Source organism: Ambystoma mexicanum, chromosome 6q (assembly GCF_040938575.1).
Source record: "Ambystoma mexicanum isolate Mex_15411 chromosome 6q, UKY_AmexF1_1, whole genome shotgun sequence".
NCBI lineage: Eukaryota > Metazoa > Chordata > Amphibia > Caudata > Ambystomatidae > Ambystoma > Ambystoma mexicanum.
In genome coordinates, this window is record NC_090937.1 from 268,490,925 (window position 1) to 268,517,763 (window position 26,839).

Consider the following 26,839-nt stretch of genomic DNA (forward strand, 5'->3'; position numbering starts at 1 on the left):
TATTGTTCATCAAGGATCAATCAGGAGGTAGGAGCTAGCATGTACTATAGCTATAAACCCCACTTTAGGGGGGCGTATTGGGCCGGTCATGGCCCGCCAGCCTCCTCGGGCTCAGGGAGAGCTCAGGGCCATTAATGTCCCGGTATGCCCCCTGATCCGGGTGTGATAGCTATTCACACCCGCGGCTCTATGTGGGGTGGGAATAGTTTGACCATTTTTGTCTCTCAGTAGATGGGCTCTGTGCATATTGCTTGAGCCAAATCTCTGGTGAGAAAAAAGATGGCAGCCACCATGGCAAATAGAAAAGAGACAGAGAACAGCAAATGGAGCAGAAAGCTTCGAGCCAGCAGATAAGTGGGTTGGGAGGAAGAGGTGTGGGGGAAGGGTTTCAGAATGTCTTGGTGGCATCGGGGCTGGAGGGTTGGGTTCGGGGAGAGAGCATAGAGGGGTTGTGGGCCAGCAACAACAAAAAGTAAGAAAGTGTGAAGAGGCTCAGGTGGCTTTTTGAAACGTGGATGGGACACACTGGCAGTTCTCGCCCACGGTTCCTGCCGCCTGATTGGCTGAGAACCCTTCCCCAGGTGTGAATTAGGCTTTATCATTGGTTTCAGGATCTGATAGCCTTCTAAGCTCTAAGTTACATTTATCATACGGGACACCCACCAACGGACACTCACATAGAACATGCATTATTCAAGCATTTGCTCAACATTCCACTGAGCTGCTCATGCACAAATCATTCGTGAGCATTCTTCAGTTAGACATTATGGCCAGCAGGACAAGCACAGGACACAACGCTGCCATGTTATCATGGCATGATGTTTTTGTTTCTTTTTGTTTAAATTAATGTTATATGAGAAGCATTCATTCTAGCGCTGCCGGGCAATTGGAAAACTGCAAAGTTAAAGGGCCTGATTCATTAAATTTTTAGCACGGTGCAAAGGGACTTTGTACTGCAAAGTCACTTTGCACTGCAAAAAGACACTTTGCACGGTTCTGTAAATCAGGGTGTTTGCTGGCAGTGCAAAGTGACTTTGCACCGTGCTAAAAATTCCATAAATCAGGCCCAAAGTGCCTGAAGTTTATTATTATTGGATGTTTTTCTTCTTCTTAGAATCTGAAATTTTACTTGGACAGCCATTTTTAAATGTAGGTCAGATTTCATTGCATAATTTCTTTATTTTGTGTAATCTTGTGATTGATATGTGTGTGTGTTTACTTTTTCAAATTGTGTTTTATATTTTAGGGTTATATATTGATGTATTTCAAACCAAATAAGTAGGATCACATGTAAATCAGTAATGACCTGTGCACGTGCAACCCTTTTTTAAGGTTTCACACCACCTGTGTGACAGGAACAGGATTAGGAAAAAGCACGGCTGCCAGAGAGTCTATTACAGCTTCTGCCACCTCGGTTCCAGCTGATTATCTTTTCGTTAATATGAACTCTGTGCTTCCATTTACCCAACTGATTGGGCGGAGCAAGAAACTGAAAATGTATGTATACATCTGTATTAGCACCCTGGCAGGGTGAGCCAGCCAATCATATGGCTAGGAACGTGGGCTTGCACCACCAGTGAAAGCCCGCGTTCCATGTCGCCTGATGGCCAGCCTTTCTAGATTGAAATGTTGTCAGACAAAGGATTTTCTAGGATTCACAACACTTATAAGGATGAATTGAACAGAGTGGGAACTTATATCTCAAATGTCCTGAGGATGAACTAAAAGTTTAAAACGCGTTGGCCATAGTTGCACAACTTTTTGAGTTTATTTGGACATTACATTTGGTTGTTTCATTCTTTGAATCTTTGGATACATGTCACATAATACTTGCAAAGCATTGTTTGATGTATGTTACAAGAATATATCAGAATAATGCACACACTGCGAAGGTGGATAAGTTCTTTTGAAAATAGCTCTTTTTGTTCGAAAAATGTGTTGGTTTTGGAATTGAGTTGTATTTAAATTGTGTACATACTACATAAGACACGTTTTAGGTTTGTTGTCTAATTGGATTAAACACATGTCTAATCAAATTCACCATTGTACCTTGCATTGCCTTTAACTTTGTGTATGTACTCTTATTTGAACCACCAATGGAAGCCTGAATTGCTATGTAAATCTACGTATTGGTTGAAACTAACATACTGAACATTTCTGACATGGTATTTACCCTTTGAGGCGTGCATGAAGGTTTCCCCATTGGCAACAACGGGTCATTTTGTGTTTAGCAGCTCTCCCCTCCCTCATCTTCCCTCACCCTCCCTCCACTTATTTTCTTTTTTTTATTCCACCCACCCCACTTACCTTATTTCGGCTGTGGTGGCACTCGCCGCTACAGCTGCACCTTCCGTTCTGCTTCCGATGGGCGCCATGGAAAGGGAAGAGGGGCTCTGTGAGGAGCCCTGCCTTCCCTTTCCATGGTGGACATCTTGGAACAGTCTTTTTGCTCCGTGAATGGGACGCCGCGAGATACACCATTCACGGAGCGAAAATACTGTAAATTAACCCCGTCCCGTGGCTGGGATGGGTGCTAATGGTCTTGCTCGGGCCGTTAACTCGGGTCCTGGGCCGTTACCCCCCAGTGATGCCCGTGGAACGGGTACATAACGCCACATTAAACATTATATAATGCATGACTCTTCAGAGGAAATTTCTCTTCAGATTTCCTTTTAGTTCATTGAACAAAGTATGAACCGAACACCACACAAAAGCTGTATGTGAGCATAATTGTCTTTAGCATGCTTTTCATTTCTATGGGGCTCATTTTGAGTTCCCTGGTCTGGAAAAAATGCTGGTAATTCCAGCACCAGAGTTTTCTCCGCACTGGGGAAACACACGTTTGCCGGTGGGAGCAATTAACTATCTGCAGGCCTGACCTGCCGGGAGTTCAGGCTCTTACCGGCTAATAAATGCCTGAATCCCATCCCATTGAGTTCTATTGGACTCCATGGAATGGTAATTTACCAGTGTCTCTGCTGCCCATAATATCCTGGTAATACCAGGATATTGAGTGGTGGAAACAGGCAGTTTTGCTTGTATCCCTCTAGAATTACCAGCGGGAATACTGGCAAAACTGTAATGAAGCCCATATCTCATGTAGGATTTTGGTATTCACTTTAATTTAATTTCACAGTAAGAGCTAATGCCCCACAATGGGCATATCATCTCCATGTGCATTTATAGAGATACCGTGGGACCTTGTGTACATGCTCTTAGGAAGGACTATGAGGCCTTGTCGGAAATCACTTTAATTTACATGGGCGCTCGTTTGGGAATTCTGGATTCCCCTTCTGCAAAAGAAGCAGGAGTCCTAACCGTAGGTCCCTAGTGGAAAATCATTACTTTCTGGCATCATTAAGAACATTATTGACCCGCCTTTGGGCGATCTGGGTTTAGCCACCTACCCGATCGTCTCCTGGGAGGATCAGACAGGAGCCTCAGTGACCCTCATGTGGGAGAGTGTTAAAGCCAGAAAACTAAACCTGTATTCCAAGGTCCTCTGAGGTGGTATGTTTTCTTTCTTTTGTGGGGTTGTTGGTACGACATCCGATCCAACTATTAGTGCCATCATCTCTCCCACAGTCCTGTCAGCCCTTCTAGAGAGTGGGGCTTAGATGCCACTAGTAACACTGAATTAACTACTGGATGCTTACTCCCCTTGATGGGATGCTTGCACACATTTCTAATAGGACTAGCCCTCGTCTCTCTGGTGGGAGAGGAGGATATTGTGAGGGGATGCCTCCTCACGCTAGGGAGAGGGTCCTCAGAGGTCACTGAAGGCGAGAGTCCTCTGTTTGGAGGTTTTGTCAGACACTCCCTGCTTGAACCTCCAGGCTGTCATCGGGAAGAGCAACTGCGACAACACTGGACTCTGAGATAGGCAGGAACTCTCTGGAACAAAAATCCTATCACTCTCTGTCAGGGCTGGCATTTATTGTCTCCTATGACTAAATGTTGTTTCTCAGGGCAGCCAGCCTCTCTCAAGGTCGCACTAGCCTGTCACCCAGTGGAGCACGAATTTCACTGCCGTTCTCTCACAGAGCCAACCTTCAGGCAGGACCTGTCACTGTAGATTGGGATTTTAACACTTATGGGCCTCATTACGAGTCAGGCGGTAAGGGGTTTACGGCGGCGTAAACAGCGCCGACCCTTACCGCCTGATTCCGAGGTTCCTTAGCACCATGGAGGACTTAACACCTGCTTTTAGCAGGTGTTAAAATCCATGGCGCTAAGGGACCTTGTTGTTAATTACGCCACCGTAATTTACGGTGGCGTAATTAACGCCTTCCCCACTCCCATTATGCCCTATGGGGCAAAAATGGGAATGGGGAAGGGTAAATGGGGATTGGGGACTTACCGCCCCGCCAACCTCGGAATGGGGCGGTAAGTCCGCCAACCACCATGGCTTAAACATAGTTTACGCCATGGTGGTAAAGGTACGACCCAGGCGGTAACTTACCGCCTGGGTCGTAATGAGGCCCAATGTATCACCAACCTTCAAGTTAATGCCATGTACAGAGATGTCCAGTAGAAGGGGACTTGGTAATGGCAGCTTTTTTTTAATATGGGTAACCAGTATTTGATACAAATGCTCTGTCCCTAGTGGTCAAATCATCTCACTGTGTCTCACTGGATGCTGCCGGAAACGCCTGATGTGGTGAAATCAAACCCTTAAGGGAAGACCAGCCACAACTCAGACCTATTTTTGCTGCGCACATTAGAAATGAAAAATGTATTATGTAGAAGGTGGTAAGTGCAAAAACAATGACAGACAGTAGGCCTCAATGGCCACTGGGCCTTCATCGAATCATTGGCCAAAAGGAGCTTTGCCTTCCACCTGAGCTCTAAGGCCACCTACTCACTTGGCCTTCCGCCGATATCTTGGTCAGACCCTGGCCCTCACACAGACTTAATAGCGGGAGAAGTTTGCGTCATCTCATTTATTTCTATTTGGTTTTATTTAGCACTGTTTTTTTATATTTGTGTTGAATGTTGATTTGATTTTAATTTATTTGGCCGGATGCGCGTAATCTCCACGTTCGCACATAGTTGACATCCCATGAATGTCCCTGCGTGCTCTGTGCATAACTGCTGCATTCTAATAGGCTATTGGTAGAGCTGTAGAACAGAGTCCAAAACAAGGAAGTCTGGCCACAATACACTACCGGCCCTGGAGCAAAGGGACTTTGCACTGCCACCAAACACTCTGATTCATAGAGCGGTGCAAAGTGTATTTTTTGTAGTGGTGCAAAATCACTTTGCACTACGAAAATACACTTTACACCACTCTGTGAATCAGGGAGCATAGGGAAGGGGTTGGCGTCTAGCGAGCCAGGTGACGCAAGGGGCGACGTGATGGCCCAGTGACGTCATTGTACGTGTTTGGCTGTGAAACTTTAGAATGTGTTTATCCGGAGGATGACTATCACAGCGCTCTGAAACTGCAGTAGCCGCTGATGTGGGGGTGCAATAGAGCTTAAGAGGTGAGCGTTGGGGTATCCCAATCAGGGTTGTTGTGGAAGCTGAGAGATTTACGTGTGCAGTGTTAGGTGGTAGGTGATGTTAGGGTCAAGTGGGAACTTCTCAGACTGGTGGTGATCACATTTTCAGAGGAGCCAAAGTAGGAGTCAAATCAAATCATGAAACAGAAAAGAAACACATCCATGCAAGGCTTTGCAGAAGAGGGAGCTTCTTGGTGTGCAGACCCCCAACATATCCTGCATGTGCAGTGTTTGGTGAGGCTGGCGTTTTCACCAGGCCTTCTGTATACTCGTGTCTACAAGTTGCGAAAAATCCCCCTTTTGCAAAAGTATCACTTTGTAGAAACAAATGAGGTTCGAGTCAGTGGGGCTTCCTAGCAGGTCAGTGTAGGTGTAGGGTGTGTCATACAGGCGACATGATCATTCTGACGTCACAATCTGTGTCCGGATCTCCTTTAGATCTATGGCTTGCCTTTGACATATTTCTGGCGTAGCAGTCCACCCGCTCACTACCACTCACGAGATGCGTTTCTTTGTTAAATGTACTCTAAGTTCAGCACCTTTGAGACCTTGTTCAGTGGATTCCCACATTATCTCAAATACCATAGCAGTGGGCGCTCGATTAGCACCCAGAAGCGGGGGAGCAGCTATGTAGGTTGTGTAAAGAACGGCCGTTAGCTAACAGTACATGCCCAAGCTCCAAGCAGCCTTTTCCTTACTCTGGCTCTCCCCCCTGCCTACCAGCATCTGCTTCTTGCCTTCATCATATCACCCTTTAAAAGTTATCTGCCTCCGCTCTACTTCACAATTGCCCTCTGGAGCTTTCCTTCGGCCGCCATGGTAATGGGAGTGGCCCCTCTTGAATCCCCAGCCCCCCATGTGTGATGGCCATCTTCCTTGTTGTAAGGCCCTTTCAGACTACTAAGGTTTTTCCTGGGTGCTAATGGGACATATGATGTGCTTGACAAGCCATACAAAAGTACCTTGCTTGTCTCTGACCTATTCACTTCGGCAGAAACCGTTACCACCCTGTATGACCAGCTAAACACAGCGTTATTGTTGCCTAAATCTGACCTTCAAAAGCCTTAAATTCAGGCTGCCACGTTGGTGACAACAGCCAGTACTGTTTAATAACGTTTAGCTGCCTACCACCTTTTTAGTTTTGGCTAATAAGTGCCACCTATAAGATGAAACTATTGCATTAGAGTACAACTAGGGAGAAAAAGCATATGAGGAGGGATTTAAAGCTTGTAGGTGTTGTTTGGTTATTTACCCACCCATTGCCTGCCCATGGCCATGTTATTCTCCATGGCCGTTCCCACCCGCTTCTTGTCCCTCCCCACCCAAAACATATCCTCTTAGGATCTCTTTGAGTTAAGTCTGTCAAGCCTTACAATCAAACTTTGAGCTTGAAGTGCCTGCCAGTGTTTTCTAAAGCAGTTTTCTGAACATTAATGACTAAATTGGAGCTGTAAGCCGCTACTGGTGTAATGAAAATGTCTTAACCAGATCTGCCTTTCACCACTCCATTGGTAAAGCACTACGTGTGTTCTTCACTGACATCTTGTTAAAAACAAGCATTGGCTTGTCTATATGTATTATGCATTTGCCAGGTACTGCTATTAAGTGCTCAGGTACTCGCACCATTTTGAAGCTGCAACCATCAGTGGTCAGTTATTAGCACTACGGCAGTGCCTGGCAAGTGCCTTTCCCATGCTTACACACAAGCCCAAATTGTTGGATGTCAATGTTAGTTTAGTGAGCTAGGCGTTTCTTCCTATAAATCTGAATTGTAACCTCTCCTCGAAAGGTTTAGGGACACACCTGTATAGTTGACAGAAGAGATGTCTGCTCTGGTCCACAGCAGCTGTGGAGTTGGGTAACCTGTGGCATCGCAGCGCAGCAGGACGTTGCTTCCAAGGGGGGAGGTTATTTTTGTGGCCGAAGTCATCACTGACGGTTTAAGACACTGTTCCAGCTCCACTCTTTGAAAAGGGATCCCAGCCAGGTTCTCAGGGCCACTGCAGGCCACAGCGCAGTCCAGAAGCACCACTTCCGGGTCAACTATCTTGGAAAGTTCAATTAACTTAGAGATGCGGCAGTCGCAGAACCACGGGTTATCTTGCAGACCTGAAGCAGAAGAGAAAACAAACACTCTCAGCTATTTCTGAAATCTCTCAATGAAGATTTAATACGTGGATGCTATTAACAGGATAATTACCAACGTGACACGTTTTATAAAACTCGTACAAAACTATAAAGCGAGTGGCGTTTGTATAACTGATATTACAAGGCCCACACAACTGGATAGGACGCATATAAATCAGGCAATTACTTTTGATCAGGCAATCGATGGCTGTGCTGTCACCAAGTCCCCATTATTAAAACAATTGCGTGCAAAAATGAACCAGTAAGAATCTATGTCAGACTAGCATTTTATAAACTATTTGTTCACAATATCACAGAACTGTAAAGTTGATAGAAACCCTTGTTTTTTTTTTAAATCTCCAAATCCCTACTATGGGGGTGGAAAATATTCTCACATACTCCTAAACTTCTCAAATATACCACATGAATGACTAGGGAAAGAAAGTAGGACATTCGAGTCTGTTCCCATTCAGGAAACTAAACAGATGATTAAAAAAAAGAGCACGGGACCAGCCATGGTGCTGAACCACCCTCTCCTGAAGGGAAGGTCTCACAAAGAGGTGCAATGGACGAACATCAATCCATGAAAAAAACAGAAATGCATGTGGCTCTCCGCTGCTCGTCCTACCCCACAGTTTAAGACACGCCTGATGCATTCTGCTGAAGGCATTCAGCTCCTTCCATAGCCTTATAGAAGGGATAATGAGGCTGTTAGCACATAATGGTAGTAGCAAGACATGTTTTGGCGCTTTGGTGCTAAAGTAAAAAAAAAAGTTCCTTTAATAATGAGAAAGTAAATAGACAAACAGAGTTAGTAAATGAAATGTGCTTTTAATTTGTATTTAAATAGCAAGTTTGTCTTCATACGTTAAGCATTTCAATTTCAAACTTGGTTGAACTGGAGCGGGTTTAAGATGAGCATGTATTGGGGTTGTGTAAAAGTAAACAGTTTCTCTCTATGAGAGTCAAAGCATGTTCCCATGTGTTAGCTTTCTTGTTGGTGTGCTAAATAGGATGCTGCAGTGAAAAACACATTCTTTTGGAGAGGAAGTCTTTTCCTGAAAGACATCTAACCTGGAAATTGCCTTATTGTTTTCCTTTCTGCTTTTGAAGTCAGAATGTTCAGAATGCCGTCAATACCAGTAGTTAAAGGGATGGTCTAGTAAAAAATGTTATTTAAAAAATAGATAGGCCACATAAAAAAAAAAAAATACTAGCATTCTCCGTTTTAAAACTTCCTATGTAAAATTTTGAGCTATTCAAGCTCAAAATTCGAAAAAGCAAGCAAAGGGGCGTAGCCATTTTGTGAAATGGAGGCCCTCCTGTGCTGGCTTTTGCTTTTGCGGCACTAATGAAGGAAAAGCCAGCCAGCTGTAGTAAACAAAGGCTACCGCTGGGTGGCTTTCCCTTCATTAGTGCTGTAGGCGGAGGACGGGGACCGGAGACCAGAGCAGGAAAGCTGCAGCTGAATCTCGGTAAGTGCTATTTATTTTTTTTTACAAAAAATAAGCACTAGCTGCGGTTTTTTTTCTAAGTTTTCCGGGCTGGAGGAGCCCGGAAAACTTAGAAATAAAACCGCAGCTTTAAAAACGTTGTATTTATGTTTGCGGTCGCTTTTGAAGCGACCGCAAACATAAATACAACGTTATTGTGTTGGAAAACGCTGCGGTTTTTCTTTCCAAGTTTCTCAGGCTCCTCCGGCTCGGAGGAGCTTGAGAAACTTGGAAAGAAAAACCGCAGCGTTTTCCAACACAACCGCGTTGTGTCTGCCTGAATCTGCTTTCCCATTTGGGGCTCTCGGGCTCCCCACAGGGAGCCCGAGAGCCCCAAATGGTAAAGCAGATTCAGGCAGAAACAACGCGGCATTGCGGAAAACAACCGTGTTGTTTCTGCCTGAATCTGCTTTTCCATTTGGGGCTCTCGGGCGGGGAGCCCGAGAGCCCCAAATGGAAAAGCAGATTCAGGCAGAAACAACGCGGCATTGCGGAAAACAACCGCGTTGTTTCTACCTGAATCTGCTTTCCCATTTGGGGCTCTCGGGCTCCCCGTGGGGAGCCCGAGAGCCCCAAATGGGAAAGCAGATTTAGGCAGATAACGCAGCATTTAGCATTTCCCATTTGGGTGTCTCGGGCTCCCCACGGGGAGCCCGAGAGCCCCAAATGGGAAATCAGCTGCAGGTAGAAACACTACGCGGCATGTAAACATAACCACATGTGTTTCTGCCTGCTGTGGCTTTCACTTTGGGTCTCCGGTGCTCCCTGGGAGCACCGGAGACCCAAAGTGATAGCCACAGCAGGCAGAAACACACACGGTTGTGTTGGAAAACGCTGCGGTTTTTCTTTCCAAGTTTCTCAGCCTCCTCCGAGCCGGAGGAGCCAGAGAAACTTGGAAAGAAAAAACGCAGCGTTTTCCAACACAATAACGTTGTATTTATGTTTGCGGTCGCTTCAAAAGCGACCGCAAACATAAATACAACGTTTTTAAAGCTGCGGTTTTATTTCTAAGTTTTCCGGGCTCCTCCAGCCCGGAAAACGTAGAAAAAAAACCGCAGCTAGTGCTTATTTTTTGTAAAAGAAATAAATAGCACTTACCGAGATTCAGCTGCAGCTTTCCTGCTCTGGTCTCCGGTCCCCGTCCTCCGCCTACAGCACTAATGAAAGCCACCCAGCGGTAGCCTTTGTTTACTACAGCTGGCTGGCTTTTCCTTCATTAGTGCCGCAAAAGCAAAAGCCAGCACAGGAGGGCCTCCATTTCACAAAATGGCTGCGCCCCTTTGCTTGCTTTTGCGAATTCTGAGCTTGAATAGCTCAAAATTTTACATAGGAAGTTTTAAAACGGAGAATGCTAGTATTTTTTTTTTTATGTGGACTATCTATTTTTTAAATAAAAATTTTTACTAGACCATCCCTTTAAAGGGATCCCGTGGGGAGCCCGAGAGCCCCAAATGGAAAAGCAGATTCAGGCAGAAACAACGCGGTTGTTTTCCGCAATGCCGCTTTGTTTCTGCCTGAATCTGCTTTACCATTTGGGGCTCTCGGGCTTCGCCCGAGAGCCCCAAATGGTAAAGCAGATTCAGGCAGACACAACGCGGTTGTGTTGGAAAACGCTGCGGTTTTTCTTTCCAAGTTTCTCAGGCTCCTCCGAGCCGGAGTAGCCTGAGAAACTTGGAAAGAAAAACCGCAGCGTTTTCCAACACAATAACGTTGTATTTATGTTTGCGGTCGCTTCAAAAGCGACCGCAAACATAAATACAACGTTTTTAAAGCTGCGGTTTTATTTCTAAGTTTTCCGGGCTCCTCCAGCCCGGGAAAAATTAGAAAAAAAAACGCAGCTAGTGCTTATTTTTTGTAAAAAAAATAAATAGCACTTACCGAGATTCAGCTGCAGCTTTCCTGCTCTGGTCTCCGGTCCCCGTCCTCCGCCTACAGCACTAATGAAGGGAAAGCCACCTAGCGGTAGCCTTTGTTTACTACAGCTGGCTGGCTTTTCCTTCATTAGTGCCGCAAAAGCAAAAGCCAGCACAGGAGGGCCTCCATTTCACAAAATGGCTGCGCCCCTGTGCTTGCTTTTTCGAATTTTGAGCTTGAATAGCTCAAAATTTTACATAGGAAGTTTTAAAACGGAGAATGCTAGTATTTTTTTTTTTTTATGTGGCCTATCTATTTTTTAAATGAAAATTTTTACTAGACCATCCCTTTAATGAGTGCACATTTTAAGTGGCTCAGGGGAGGTCAATAGCGATTTCCATGTGCAGTATACATAAGCAGTACCATCAGCATTGATCTGATTTAGCTAGACCAGCCCTCTTGACAATCTATTCTCAGCGCTCAGAGACGTCATTTGGGGGTCACAAGGGGTTGCAGCTCTGATCCCAGAGGTCTCCCTTGCTACCTCTAAACAAAAAATACTGTAAGCTCCTGGGCTGTGGCCTGCACCATGTGGCTCTTTGTTTCTGGAGTGACTGGCTTTCTTCTTCAGGCCTCTTAAAATAAACATGGGGTTCCACAAGTGTAACACTTTGAGCAGTGACCACAAATAAGAAAGAATAGAAATAACAAATAATTTGTCTTATTGGAATGCTATGCAATAATTGCTAGACTCATTTAAAGTTTATTTCAGGCACTCTTCAGGGGGTGAGTCACTGATTTAGTCTGTTACTAAACACCTCAACCTAGCCTTTCAACCTTCTGAGGTTGATAGATGAGTACCAACACAAGTTGTTCTATATAAACTGCTTAAGCGTAAATGCTATATAATAACACATCATTATCATTTGACCTTTGACGTCTGCTTGCATTCACAGTAATTTGGTAATATGGGCCTATACACATTGATATTAACAATACATATGGTGATTCATTCTTGCATGAAATGTATATCACATTATAGTGATATCGTAATCATATTTTTTTTAGGGCCCTTAGGAACAATGCTATGTGATGCCACTTCATGTTTTGTCAAGGGGAGAAAGGTCCTGTTCCATCGCTTCCTGGGATGTCACTCCAGGGTAGGGTCAAATAACACCACTTCCTGTGATATCATCATAGGTCACGGGCCTCGTTATGTCACTTCCGCTACCCCTGGCATTTTGGTGAAATGACATCCCTGCCAGCGCTGATTTTGCATCAACACTATGACAGAGAGTCACAGTACCAGGAAACATGTTGGGTACAAGCCTAGTAGTAAAACAATATGAACACAGCTGTGGCTTGATGACTAATGCGCCTCTCATGGATAGCGACTAGGTCTTCAGGCAATACCAACAGGTACTAAACAAGGGAACGAGTGACAGATTCAGAGTCTGAAGACCCCCAAGAAGCATGAAAGTCTTCTGGACTGCACTGAAGAGGTTCCCTGGGGCAAGGGAACATATGTGCACTTTGATACCCGATTTTCCATTTGTCGCAGTTACGATTATGGGGGCAGCAACTGATGTAGGCCGAGCCACTGGCAATAGATGAATGTGGCCAACAACGCAGACAAGCTTGGAGAATACACAAGGGATGACCATCAGTGAATGAAGAAACAGCAGGAGCACTTTAGCGAAATGCTGTACCTTAGGAACAGGTCAGGAAATGCTTTGGCCATGACTTAGCACTGCAGAATGGGACCATGAAGGTTCCCTCCAAGGAAATGTTGCTGCATCAGTGTCCAGCCAGACAAATCCAGCAATGGAGCAAGCACTTTGAGGTAGCAGAAACAATATCATCCAGTTTCCAGTAACACAACAGTCTCCCACTTCTGGGACGGTGAGAACGCAGCCAGGTTCTTTAGGCGGGAACACATAAGACGCAGGGGAGAAGGATCTGACTAAGCCTATGAAATCCATTGCCAGTATCACTGTGGATGGCTCCCACTGGTCAGAGAGGAACATGCTTTGCCTTCATGAGGTTCTGGAGCCCAGGATCAGAACTTCCAGAAGGCATCCTCAGTATTGTCCCGTTGCTCTCTGAGCAGAGGAGCAGTTCGAGATTGCAGACTCATTGAAGGCACAGGGTCTCAACAGATATACACGCTCACAGGTCTGGGTGTGACCGCAGCCCTACAAACACAACCCACACACCTTAGAAACATTTGGCAGCCTCCCAATCCTTGTAGGCCAGGCTCGCTCATCTTTCCTGGGCACACACAAGGATGTGGATTGAGGTGTCTAGGGGGCTCTCCCACTGAGAACTTGATTACATTTTGTCAGCAAAGCCTTTGTGAGTTCAGAGTCAGAACTCACTAAGGCAAACCGTCAAAGATAGCCATTCCTACTGTGAAATACCTGCAAGAAGATAAGGGAAGACCATGGCCAAGTCACCAAACTTAGAAAACATGAAGCAACCATTTTGCTCCTGCACATGGAGAAAATGGATAGTGATGTGTCATTTATATAGAACTTTCGCTAAAGCACTTCACGAATAAAATATTTGCATATAATATCACCCAACCGAAGTTGGTACTCATTTATCAACCTCAGAAGGATGCTAGGCTATGCTGGTGTTCGAACCTGTGACCTGCAGATCCCACACAGATTGTAACAGCAAGTGCTCAGTCCACTGAGCTATCCTAACAGCTTGATAACAGTTGATTGCAGTAAAATGTCTACACAGAAGTGCAGCCTTGCAAAAAGTAAAGCGCTGCCACCAATCTTTTAGACTTACAAACTGACTGAAAAAAAACTCACAAGACACTAGGGGGCACTGTTCCATTACCACTTCACTGGTATTTTTGGGGCTGCCCAGGCAGCAAAAAATAGATGATTTGCAGTATTTCTCAGTGAGGCTTTGGAAAAAAGCCTTGAAGTTAACAAAACGTTGACCAGAATACATTAAATACCAACTAAAAGATTAGAGGCTACCAAAGTAAGTCAAAAGGATTTATAAAACGAATGTTAAAACGGCCCAGGAAAGCCCTAAATTACACAGAGGACTTGGATTAAATTGAAACAGGACTCAGAGACAGAGTAGACAAAGTGCAAGGCAAAATCCAGCTTTATTATCATCAAAATAAAGCAGGGACAGCATACATGCATTGGAAACTTGAGGCTCTCAAAGGAAACATAGAAAACAATTGGTTAAATACTACAGATTCATCATTTCTGATGTCATAACATAATCTCAGTTACAAAAACCTACGGGGAATGGGGATAGGTTAGTGGTGGTGACTACATTTATACTCAAGTGTAAGGGATTACATTGGGTTACAACAATCTGATGGATCCACCTGGGTCCACCTCTAAATTGATAAAGGTAAAAATACATCATCTCTACACTAAGTGATTGGTTGGCAAGCTGTTTCATGGATGGCATACCATTGAGGGTTTTTATTGGATGGTTTCTTACTGGCTAACCTTGGGCACTTGACAGGTCATCAACACATGAGCCAGACAAGAGGTGGCGGGGAGAGAGGCCCATGGACTGTTCATTTTTCATTAAAGAAGTTACCATCCCTCAGCCCTAGGCCATGGCCCAGGGTGATCTCTTTTTAGTTGACCTTGGATGGAGTCTCGTGTCTGTGTGTACGTGTCCTATCTGTGTTCACTTCTAATGAATAGGCAGTATTCCTCAATTATGGGACACATGCTCAGGGACTGTGTCTGAAATAGAATTAATTCCTATTTATTTGGGATTTAAGCTAACATTAATGCATGTGCTGTTTTCCTGCTGCTACCAGGGACACACTTGAGTTATCTTTCCTTGAGTCTTTTGGCTTATAGTGTCCTTGCACCTGGCTAATAAAGACCGGTTGTGCTCTTAATTAATTTGAGAATACATGGATTGAGTCTTAAGAATTGCTAGCACATGCTTTCTCTCTGCCATTCCTATCTCCCCTTGTTTATAGTAATCTTGGCTTGGGTTGCTAGCTACTGTCTGACCTCTGTATTGATATGTATTTTTGTGGATTTAGATTTTTGAGTTCTCTCAAAGTCTTGGGGCCTTTCGTTTAATTAAAAGCATGCTGTGGCTTCCATTTTAAAGAAGATGGCTGCCTAATTACTCTCTTGTTTTTATGTTTGTAAATTATATGTGCATGTCGTTTATGTTGCTTTCGTCTTATACATTAGGCATGTTAGTATTCTTCATGTCTTCTGGATGCTATGTTAATATTCTTCATGTATAGATGAATTTTTTACCTGGTGTCTGCGTTTCTTCATGTTGGGTGCACATTTGATTTGTGTAATGCATGCACATGTATTGTTGCAACAGTAGTTTAACTTCTTTTGCCATCTTCAGCACAAATGCTCTCTATGTCTTGCTGTTCCTGCCTTGGATAAGGGTGGTACAGTTGCCTCAGTGAGTAATGTTTCTCACCTGTGTGGTACTACCTGGGGGAGGGGCAGAAGCTTTGAATGAATTATTCACCTGCCTCTCAACTCAACATTCCCCCATCTGGTCAAGTCCTGGACCACGCTCTTCCTTCTGCTGCCCCCCAAATAGGGCTCTTTAGTTATTCATATTTTAGTCACCCCTGTCAAACTACGGCCATGTCTCACATGTTCATCTGGACGCCAGGTCATGTAGCAGCACTCCCCATTGGAATCACAATATACCCAGTGCTTTGTTTAATTGTGCGGGTCCTGATGATAGATATCCTGGAGGTGAGATATGGCTCGCCATTGCTTTGGAACGGGGGAAGTCATCCATTTGTTATACTAATTCATGTGAGTATCCAGGTTTATTACTATTTTCATCCCTACTGCCTTCTTAGCAGTATTTTTGCATTGGTTTATTGCTATTCTTAGAACCCAGAAGGTTAACAGTACTAGTACCAACATGGGCACTACTATTTTGAATAAATAGCCAACCAGGTGGGTATCCATGAGATGGAATTTGCCGTTATGGGAAGTCGCCCAGAGGTATATAAGCCAGTCTGGAATGAGTCAGGATGCAGGCTCTGGGACTGGTTTCTAAAGGCTAGAGGATGGGTTAGCCCTGACGAAGTTAAATTAGAAATCAAAACTTGGATTAGAGGAAACTCACTGGTAGTAGACGGGAAAAATCTTCAATCTTTACCATTGCTTGCAACTTATTTGGAGTACAATGGGTGCATTTCAGCCACAGGCACGATTCCCGGCCTAGATTCCCCAGAAGGAAGAACACTTTTACTCAAGCCAGGTTAAATGTATTGCTGTTGGTAAAAAGAACCACCTGGCTAACGACATCAACAAAATGTTGTTGTGATTTACATGTGGCGAAGATTTGGAACACTTTATTTTCTCCTGCCGACTTTACAGAAGAGAGAAAGCAAGATGGCTAAACCCCCATTTTTTGGCACAAAACATCAGGACTTACAAGGAGTCGATGGTTCTGATTTTTAACTGTACTCTACCACAGTTTCTTTATGAGCAGATATTTGCACCATTTGGCATTAGTGTTTGCTTGCAACCCAGGAGTAAAGAAGGAGTTGAGGAACATTTCTGTTGTACTAAACAATTTATGCTCATCTGATATATCGTCATATGCCTTTACCATTTTTGTCAAATCATAGTTTCCCCTTTTTGTGTGCTTAAGGGTAAGGGTCTCTTAGGTCTTATGCGTGTATTAATCCTGGGGAAATCACCAATCTCCACCTTGATTTGGGGAACTACTAAGGCTGGTGCAATTATAACCACCAGGGAGCACAGGCCTCCCCAATTTGGGGGAGGTTGCATATAGGCTTTTAAACCATAGGCCCAACAGTGATCCATTAATACAGCTGCGCCTACTTTCATTGCTGGTATATAAAAAATATGCCTACACTTTGTGTTTGTTCCAACATGCACTGTGCCATTAATTCTGAATCACAGGGTGTCAAAGGTTTCTCCCCGGCTCACCTGAGTTCTCTTCTTGTGGCGTTCCGCGGAGGACTCCTTCTCCCGGCCGGACCGGGACTTGTATAAGTGCGTGTGAGTCAAGTCTGACTCCAGCGCGAGCGTTCAAAGTTCCAGGAAGTCGCGTGTTCCAGGACGTCCAGGAAGAGGATCAAAGAAGGGTAAGATATACTGGAAACAGGGGAAAAGGAAAGAAAAAATAAGGGAGTTGGCCAGGAACTTGGAAGGGTAACGCCGAGCAGCACACACACGTCGAGACACTACCTAGAGATAGCGTTGAGACGCGCGGAGGCGCGGGGCGTGGCCCATTTATAGAACGTGCCGTGTCCGACGTACAGGCTAGTACAGAACACGGCACTGGGCACGGCCATGTTGGAAGTATCAAGGAGCACACTCTCCGTCTGGACCAGGACCAGGAAGACCAGAAGGGGCTATGTCCATGGTTCATGACTGCATGCCTCCTCCGAAACCCCGTCCCACCAGGCTTGCCAGGGTGTATGAGATGGAATCTTCTCAGCAATCGAGGGGTGTTTAGGTTGGATAGTGGTTCCCATGTTCTCTCGCTAGGAGGATAGCCTTTCCACTCGACCAGGTATTGAAGCCGACCCCGTTTGTACCTGGAGTCACATATTCTGGATACTTCATATTCCAGCTGATTGTCCACAATCACAGGACTGGGTCTGCCGGGTTTCCGGGTGGAGTGGATGTAGGGTTTGAGTAGAGAAGTGTGAAAAACTGGATGTATTCTCTTCCAGGAGTCTGGTAGCTTGAGCCGATAAGAAACAGGATTGATGATTTCTTTTATGGAAAATGGAACATAATATCGGGGGGCTAATTTGTTAGGGTGTAGATGTCATGGTAATAGTTTCGAGGACAACCAGACCTGGTCACCAATAGAATAGGAGGGTGCTGGTCTTCTTTTGGAATCAGCATATCGTTTAGTGCGAATCTGGGCCTTTCCCAATTGTTCCTTGGCTTCCTTGTGGATGTTGAGGAGAGTTTCAATCCAGGAATCAAGTGAAGATACTGGAGTTGGATGTGGTAGAACTGAAGGTAACACGGAGGGATGAAAACCTTGACTGCAATAGAATGGGCTAACGTTGAGCGCTGAGTGATCTGAATTGTTATAGGCAAATTCGGCCAAGGGTATAAGGAGGGACCAATCATCCTGTACCTTGGTTGCGAAACAACGAAGATATTGCTCCAGGGTTTGATTAACACGTTCTGTGGCCCCGTTGGTCTGTGGGTGATATCCAGATGAAAGAGCGCAATGAGTCCCTAGAACACAACAGAGATGTTTCCAGAATTGTGAAATATATTGCGGTCCTCGGTCCGATATGATCTTGGAAGGGAGTCCATGAAGACGGAAAATGTGTTCTGGGAAAATTCTTGCGAGCTCTGAAGAGGAAGGAAGTTTATAGAGAGGCGTGAAATGTGCCATATGAGTAAACAAGTCCATGGTTACCATGATGGTCGTGTAACCCCGGGAAGGTGGTAATTCCACGATGAAGTCTGTAGCTATACATTCCCATGGTCTTGTTGGCAGTGTAGGTTGCAATAGAAGGCCCGCGGGTCTGTTATTGTCGTGCTTATTCTGACTGCAGACAGTACAGGTCTTGATGTACTCTTGTACCTTGCATTTCATTTCCGGCCACCAAAACTGTCTTTGTACAAGACGGAGCGTGTTGGTTACACCACGATGTCCAGAATGAAAAGTATCATGGCAGAGAGTTATTATTTTATGTTGAAGTTTCGGTGTGGGAATGACCAAGGCATTGTCCTTGAATAAGTATCCTTCCTTGATTCTTAAGTTCCAGGGATTCTTCCTAGAGACGTCCTTCCAGAGGTCAGAGGACTGGGTTTTGGCTCGAATCTCTTCCAAGAGGTTGATCGCTTGAGCTATAAAGATTGTGTTGGGAAACATTGTAGGATAGGTCCTATCTTCAGTGGTTAAATAGTCAGGACGTCGGGACAAGGCGTCCGCAATCACGTTTTGTGATCCAGGAACATGAGTGATTTGGAATTGGTACTGGGCGAAGAAGTAGGCCCAGCGCGCCTGACGACTATTCCTGCACTCCATAGATTGGAGAATTTGTAGATTTCGATGGTCCGTACGGACCTGGACTGGATATCTAGCACCCAGGAGTAAATGTCGCCATTCTGTGAAGGCTCGGCGGATTGCCAACAGCTCCTTTTCCAGGACGGAGTAATGGGTTTCGCTGGTTGTTAGGGTTCTAGAGAGGTAAGCCACTGGGTGGTCCATCTTGTCCTCAAGCACCTGTTTCAAGACTGCTCCTATGGCATGGTTGGAGGCATCTGTTTCCACTATGAAAGGGCGATCTAAGTCAGGCTGAGCCAGGACGGGGGCTTGCGTGAATCTTGTCTTCAAGCGTTGAAAAGCCTTCTCTTGCGAGGAAGACCAGATGAAGGGAACATCCTTCTTCAGCAGAGCAACGATCGGTTGGACGAGCTCAGAAAAGGTAGGAATGAACTTTCGATAAAAGTTAGCAAGTCCCAAGAAAGACTGAACCTGTTTCACCGTTGTGAAAGGCCAGTATGGCTTTTACCTTTGAAGGGTCCATTCCAACTCCTTCTGGGCTGAGGATGAATCCAAGGTAATGAACTGAAGTCACGTGAAAAAGACATTTCCCAGGTTTGACCAAGAGCTTGTTTTCACAGAGCCGTTGTAGTACCGCCATGACATGTTCTTCATGTTTCAAGGGATCCTTGGAATAAATCAAAATTTCGTCTAGATAGACAATGACAAAGAGAAAAAGCATGTCAGAAAACACCCTATCCATGAAACGTTGAAAAACTGCAGGGGCATTAGCTAATCCAAAGGGCATGACTAGATATTCAAAGTGACCAAAGGGCGTTCTAAAGGCGGTCTTCCATTCGTCCCCTTCCCGGATACGGATTAAGTGATAGGCACCCCGAAGGTCCAACTTCGTGAATATTACGGCGCCTCTGACAGCTTCCAGGATATCTGAAATCAGAGGCAGAGGGCACCGATCTTTGAGGGTGCATTGATTTAGACCACGGTAGTCGAGGCAGTGTCTGAGTTCCTTGGAATCCTTCTTAGGAACGAAGAACAATGAGGCACCCGCTGGAGATTTTGAGGGTCTTATGGTGCCATTTTCCAAATTGATGTCCAGGTATTCTCGGAGGGCCTTTTTCTCAGGTTCTGAAAGGATAAACATTCTGCCAAAGGGAATTACTGCCGAGGGATCTGTCTCAATGGCACAATATTCGGGTTTGTGAGGGGGTAAAGCCTGGACTATGGCAGTCGAAAAGACATCAGTATATCCTTGGTAGACCTCTGGGACTTGTACAATGTTGGAAACCATGAGTGAGCTTTTTTGCTCTCCTGAATGTTCAATAGCTGGTGTTAAGGAGAGATCCAGGGATAAACAGTGGGACATACAAAACTCAGAGCCCAGAAACAATGACCCTGCTGTCCAATTAAGGTACGGATTATGTCTTTGAAGCCAGGGCATACCCAGAACCATAGGGTAATGGGCTGATTTGATGATGTCGAATGTAATCTGCTCTTGGTGGTGGTTTATGGAGAGACGGACCTCTTTTGTCTGTAGGGTTATGGGTCCTGAAGAGAGAGGTCTCCCATCAATTGCTTCTACCGGCTGTTTAATGTTCTGTGACTCATATGGTATTTTATGTCTGATAACCCAGTCTTGATCAATGAAAATTCCCATAGCTCCACAGCGTCATTTAGACCCCTGCGAAATAAGGTGAAACTCGCTTCAGGGCCCCAATCAGCCTCCTTTACCAGCTGTTTGAATCTGGTAACGAACGTTAGCATATCCTGGGATCCTTGCCGAAAATCAAGTAGGCGTTCCTGGGCGCTGAGCACTTGTTCGGGGCGGTCAAACATAGACTTGAGCGCCTGGATAAATGCATCATAATCGTCCAGGAGGACATCTCCAGAGTTCACTAGGGGAGTGGGCCAAGATAACGCATTCCCTGTAAGGTGGGAGATTATGAAGCCCACCTTGGCCCTGGAAGTTGAAAAATAATAGGGCTTGAATGTAAAATGCACCAAGCAGGAATCCAGAAATCCACGTAAGGATTTTGGCGAGCCATCGTATTTGTCTACCACTCCACCCAGTATCACGCTTTCCTTATTGGCAGAGTCACGTGACAGCACTAATTGTTTCAAGGCTGCGTTCTCTGCCTTTAAGTTCTGTACCTCGGTTGTTAGCTCCTGCATGCCGCGCATGAGGTCCTGGACCGCTTTCTCCATAGTGGTATCAGTGTTGATCGTTTGTCGTCTCAATCTGTCAAAGGTTTCACCCCGGCTCACCTGAGTTCTCTTCTTGTGGCGTTCCGCGGAGGACTCCTTCTACCGGCCGGACCGGGACTTGTATAAGTGCGCGTGAGTCGAGTCTGACTCCAGCGCGAGCGTTCAAAGTTCCAGGAAGTCGCATGTTCCAGGACGTCCAGGAAGAGGATCGAAGAAGGGTAAGAGATACTGGAAACAGGGGAAAAGGGAAGAAAGAATAAGGGAGTTGGCCAGGAACTTGGAAGGGTAACGCCGAGCAGCACACACACGTCGAGACACTACCTAGAGATAGCGTTGAGACGCGCGGGGGCGTGGCCCATTTATAGAACGTGCCGTGTCCGACGTACAGGCTAGTACGGAACACGGCACTGGGCACGGCCATGTTGGAAGTATCAAGGAGCACACTCTCATTCTGGACCAGGACCAGGAAGACCAGAAGGGGCTATGTCCATGGTTCATGACACAGGGTGGCATCTTTCAATGGTATTATAGGTACTGGTCCTCCATCTTCTACCCAGGTGAGCAATTTTGTATATTTAGGCCATTCCTCAGGGCATACTTTATTCACATTTTGCACAACCTCTTCAGGCAGTTATAGGAGTGCTAATTCTTTGCACCCTATTAATCCTTCCCCCACCCTTCTGCCATAAGAATGTGTCTCTTTATTTGTAACTGTTCTCTGTTCCAACACCCCGGTATCACTTTTCCTTGTGCATCATTAGACTACAGCATTTTGTGATCTTCTATTTTAATACCTCCCCCATTCATGTCTACTGGTAGGTATTTTACTACTTTGTGTTGTGTTTTAGCATTTATTATGGTGTTGTTTTGTTTTATAAAATCATCCTCCTGTGTAGAATTTGCTCTTATCACCCACTCTATGGAGGCTGTCTGACCCTGGAATTGTCCTTGGGTCATACATAGTGCAGGTGTGTTAGGCAATGTGTTGTGTTCTCAGGTACTTCTGTGGCTATAAATGTCCTGGAGGCACTCATGGCATTGGTGATGAGGGAACACACAAAACAACTCTAATCAGATGTCTCTCTCCCGGTTCTATGTGATAAGGTCACCAAACAAAATACCATGGGCGAAAATGCAGTTTAAATGTTTTCATATTTTAATGCATTTATATGCGGGGGAGACGCCCTAACTCCCCTTGCATTATATTATTACCCTAACCCACCCCCCACATATACATTTGTTAAAAAGTGAATTTTTTGCAGCAAGGTTTTTGTGGCGACCTTATCACTGGATACGTCTCTCTCCACCTTGCCCATATGTCTGTACCACATGTAATTAGTGACATGGACCGAATCATCAATATACTTGGTCATGTGCAGTCAGTCATCTAGCACACTTCTTTTCAATCTTTTAATCTGTGTGCTTACTATAGGGAATTCTTGTGACATTATAAATGATCAGTTCTCTTAATGCCATAAGACTAATAAAATAAAGGCTGCAAAATGTACAAATGTTGCTGTAAGCATTATGGCTAAAATGTCTACCTTTTGCAAATACCTTGAGGCATTATTCTTTCTAAGTGCTAAAAGCAAATATCTAATATTATTGAACAATCCCATTCTTCCTACCAGGAGAAAATCTTCTTTGGTTTCCTTAAAGTATTCACAGGAAAAATCCTGTTCAAATTGAAAGTACATTTCTTTCGAAAATAATGTGCGTTTTTTAGTTACATAGCAACACTGTGAGACATATATTCCAAATTCCCTGAAAAGGATATGTTTTCACAAAGAATGATGAAACCAAGAAGAACAAGATAGCTATGGGGAACATTTGCTGTTTCTTCTTTTATTTTAAATGGGTCACACTTTATTTTTGGGCCATTGTACTTAAAGGAGGTTAGGCCAATAGTTCTTGTGGGTAAAGAAACATTCAATTATATGATACGATATGGCATTTGTAACGCGCCTATACAAGGCGCAATGAGGCAAGGAAGGGGAAACAGAGGGAGGACAGAGACAGCGATCTTAATAGGCCAAGTGACATTGAGATTGCGCAAGTGCATGGGAGGGGGAAGGGGATAATTGCTGTACATGGGATCAAAACAATAACAAGAAGTGAGGCCAGTAGCTGGCAGGTGTCCAAAAGTGCAGGTAGGGGGACTGTAGGGTTACAGATACAGACCCAAGTGCAAGGGTTGCTGGGAGATAGTGCAGGGACCTGGGCCCAAAATCAGAGGGTAGCCAGGTGACCAGTGCAGTATCAGACAGGAAATCGGCAGGGGAGAGGAAGAGAGAAGGCAGAAGCAAAGGGGAAGGTCTTTTTGGTTCTTCCCCACAAACGGAGATGGTTCTCCTCAAGTTTCAGAGAAACATGGAGGCTGTTCCAGAGGGTGGCCAGAGCCGAAGAAAGAGATCTACCACCAAACCACCAACTTGCTGCTTGTTGAAGCGACTGACCTTGAGGAAGTGGGAGGTGGAGGAGCGAAGAGCTCGAGTTGGAAGGTATTTGCAAAGAGAGTTGGAGGTATTGAGGACCCAGGCCCTAGAAGGCCTTGTGGACAATGCAGAAGGTCTTGAACTTAATCCTTTCATCCACTCGGAGCCAATGCAGAGATTTCAGTGCTGGAGAGATACGATCCCTGGGCTTGAGGCCAAGGACAAGTCTTGCAGTCCTGTTCCGGATGAGTTGCAGAGGGCAGAGAGTAGAAGCAGGCAGCTTAAGAAAGAGGTTGTTGCAGTAGTCCAGCCTAAAGATGCAGTTTTTATTTTTCTTGTTGCTGATTGATGCTCGTCATCAATCTTGTTTGAGGTCTGCGCACCTCTTCTTCACATTCAGGCTCAGTAATTGTGGACAGGGTTCTCTCCTCTGTAGGTTTTGACATTGCAGAGGTGGAGCTAGGCACACCTACCTTCCTACTTTCAGAGCAAACTGTTGTCACCTGAGTAAAACAGCAATGGTTTTAGCAACCCATCAATGTTCACTGGTTCTTTATCTTTATCTGTGTTCTTTGAGCTACCCTGCTGTGTTTGCACCTGTCGTGACATACATTTAAGCAATTCAGTCATAGCTGTCAACAAATTGTGCATTTTCCTTCCCTAATACAGTAGCAGGATTCTCTGCCTCAGTATGAGCCCGAATTGGAGGAGCAATGGGCGTTTTCATTTGGCGTCCCGTCACAGTTCATGTGGAGTCAGGTGATGTTCAGAGCCTGGCTAATTACGTAAGGCAAATAAGGTTAAAGGGAGGCAATGTAACCACCCCATTTTCAAAATCTCATTTAGCTTGGCAATTCTTTCTCTCAGGAGGCATTTGAATCACTCACTAATGCCATTTGCTTGTGGGTGACAGGTGGATGAGGTTTAATGCCCAAAAGGGTAGCTATGAGCTTGAACACCTAATTTACAAAGTGTGGTCCATTGTGGGATTGTAACACAACGCACACTCCCCACCTTGGAAATATCTCACTTACGAGGAACTTTGCAGTGCATGTGGCATCTGGGTGTGTGCATGGACCGGGTTTGATCTATCGGGAAAAGGGTTATACGACCACTAGCATATACATGGAGCCATTACAGGCTCGGACCAATTGTGTTGTACATTAAACTATCAAAGGCTTTCGAATGTGCACGGGATTTAGCAAGACCCGTTGCATGAGCACTTCGATATCAGTATTCCTTTTTCTCACACTCATCATTAGTTGGATACCTAACAGAGACCTTCGAATGAGGGCCCATGTGGCGCCAAGCCATTCTGTTTATGGTATCATGGTTTGCCGACCAAAGGTAAATCACAAAGTTGAATTACCTCTTTGGTTCCAATTATACTTGCGTCGCTCATCGCCAACGCCTCACACAATGTCCTCTTTATATAAAGTTGCTGCTTGCAACCTTGGTTCAAAAAACAAGCTTGTCTGGTATCAGTCTCACTGACTCACCGGCTGTGCTGTCTTTTCTGACTCTGCTTTGTTGTAGGAGTCAAGGACAGTACCACGCCAGCAATCACTCCTCCTAACCTTGGTTATCGACGCGGGAGAGCCCCGGGTACCTCCGACACACTGTACAGGTTTGATCAGCCTTAGTTCCTGGTCTTCAGTTTCTTTCTTTTCAAGGATCTTGAAAGTAACAGTCTTTAAAGGTCAAGGGTGCTTTCCTTCTTGGAACCCTCTCCGGTCTCGCCGTCTTTCTCCTTGTATTAAACTGCCATCCTGGAACCACTATTTCCTCATATGTTTCGCCTCGCTCAGACTTTGCTTTTGTGCTTTGCCTTTTATCCCTGTGGGGAAGTGTGATGGAAGACAGGTGTGTGTAATGACCCATAATTGCCTGACCTTGCCTGACCATAGTGTTGGGAGAGTTGTCAGGTATACGGCTCTGGTGTTAGCCCTTTGTCGCTCACAGTGAAATGTCCATGAGAAAGTGTTTGTGTCGGAAAAGGGGGGGGAGTCTGAATTCCTAGGTATCTTACCTGGTAGGATGGGGAAAAGATGTCATTTATTTATTTATTTATTTATTTATCTATTTATTTATTTATTATTCGTATTTATAGAGCGCACAACAGCCCAGAGGCATCATGGAGCTGATACATGGAGGCTTGCTGGTTACATATGGATGCAAACCTAGTTACAGGTGGTTACATAGGCACATACACTTGGTTACAGAACGTTACAAGGCATACAGTTAGGTTACAAGGGCAACAACAGTGTAGAAGGACAAATGGATATATGATTTGGCAGGATGAGGCAGAGAGAGAGAGAGAGAGAGAGAGAGAGAGAGAGAGAGAGACATGGCAAGCAGAGGTTACTTGAAGAGTGTGGTCTTCAGGGTTTTGCAGAAATCTGAGGGGGACGTTTCAGCTCTTAGAGAGTGTGATAATGCGTTCCAGAGTCTAGGGGCTATGGAGGGGAATCCTATGCCTCTGGCATTCAGTCTTTTGATGGTAGGGATGCAGAGTTGGTTGGCTTGCTGTGTTCTTATTGGGCGCGTGGAGGTGACTCTGGTGATGGTTTCTGCTAGGTAGGGAGGTGCGGAGAGACTGAGGCATTTGTGTGTGAGAGTAAGGATCTTGAAGTCAACTCTTTCGTTGACAGGGAGCCAGTGGGCACCTCGGCTTGCCTGCATGATGTGGGCTCTTTTAGGGATGCTAAGGGCTGCTCAAAGCACATTGTTTTGTACTATCTGTAACTTGTTGATGTTTTTTGCTGAGATGCCAGCAAGAAGAGCATTACAGTAGTCCAGTTTTGCTCCGATCGTGGCTTGGGTAATCGAGAGGCAGTTTTGGCTAGTTAGAAAGGGTTTTATGGCGTTAATGAGTTTGGTGGTGTGGGCAGCAGCGGAGGAGATGGCACTGACCTGGCGAGTCATCGAGAGAGTGGTGTCTAAGTATACTCCTAGAGTTTTTACAGAGGACGAGACGGGTATAATGGAGTTGTCAATGTTGACATTTTCATATTTTTTGTTGAGTTTGGGCAGGATTTCCTTGGAGTCTAAGAGGATTAACTCTGTTTTGTCCTCATTGAGGCAGAGACCATTAGATGCCATCCGGGTTTGGATAGTAGTGTAGATTTGAAGGATGGCTGCATTATTTTGGTCATAGTCGCCAATGAGGGGGAGGAGTACCTGAGTATCGTCGGCATAATATGTGTATGATATGCCA

The 26,839-nt window shown here is 45.1% G+C and overlaps 1 protein-coding gene across 1 annotated transcript in view; it reads right to left on the reverse strand.

Moving 5' to 3' along the window:
• Positions 1 to 26,839, reverse strand: part of LRIT3 (leucine rich repeat, Ig-like and transmembrane domains 3) — a 351,531-nt gene that overhangs the window by 22,833 nt on the left and 301,859 nt on the right. The window contains exon 3 of the mRNA XM_069630736.1: positions 7,308 to 7,613. Within this exon, the coding sequence (XP_069486837.1) occupies positions 7,308 to 7,613 (306 nt within the window). The remainder of the gene's footprint in view (positions 1 to 7,307; positions 7,614 to 26,839) is intronic.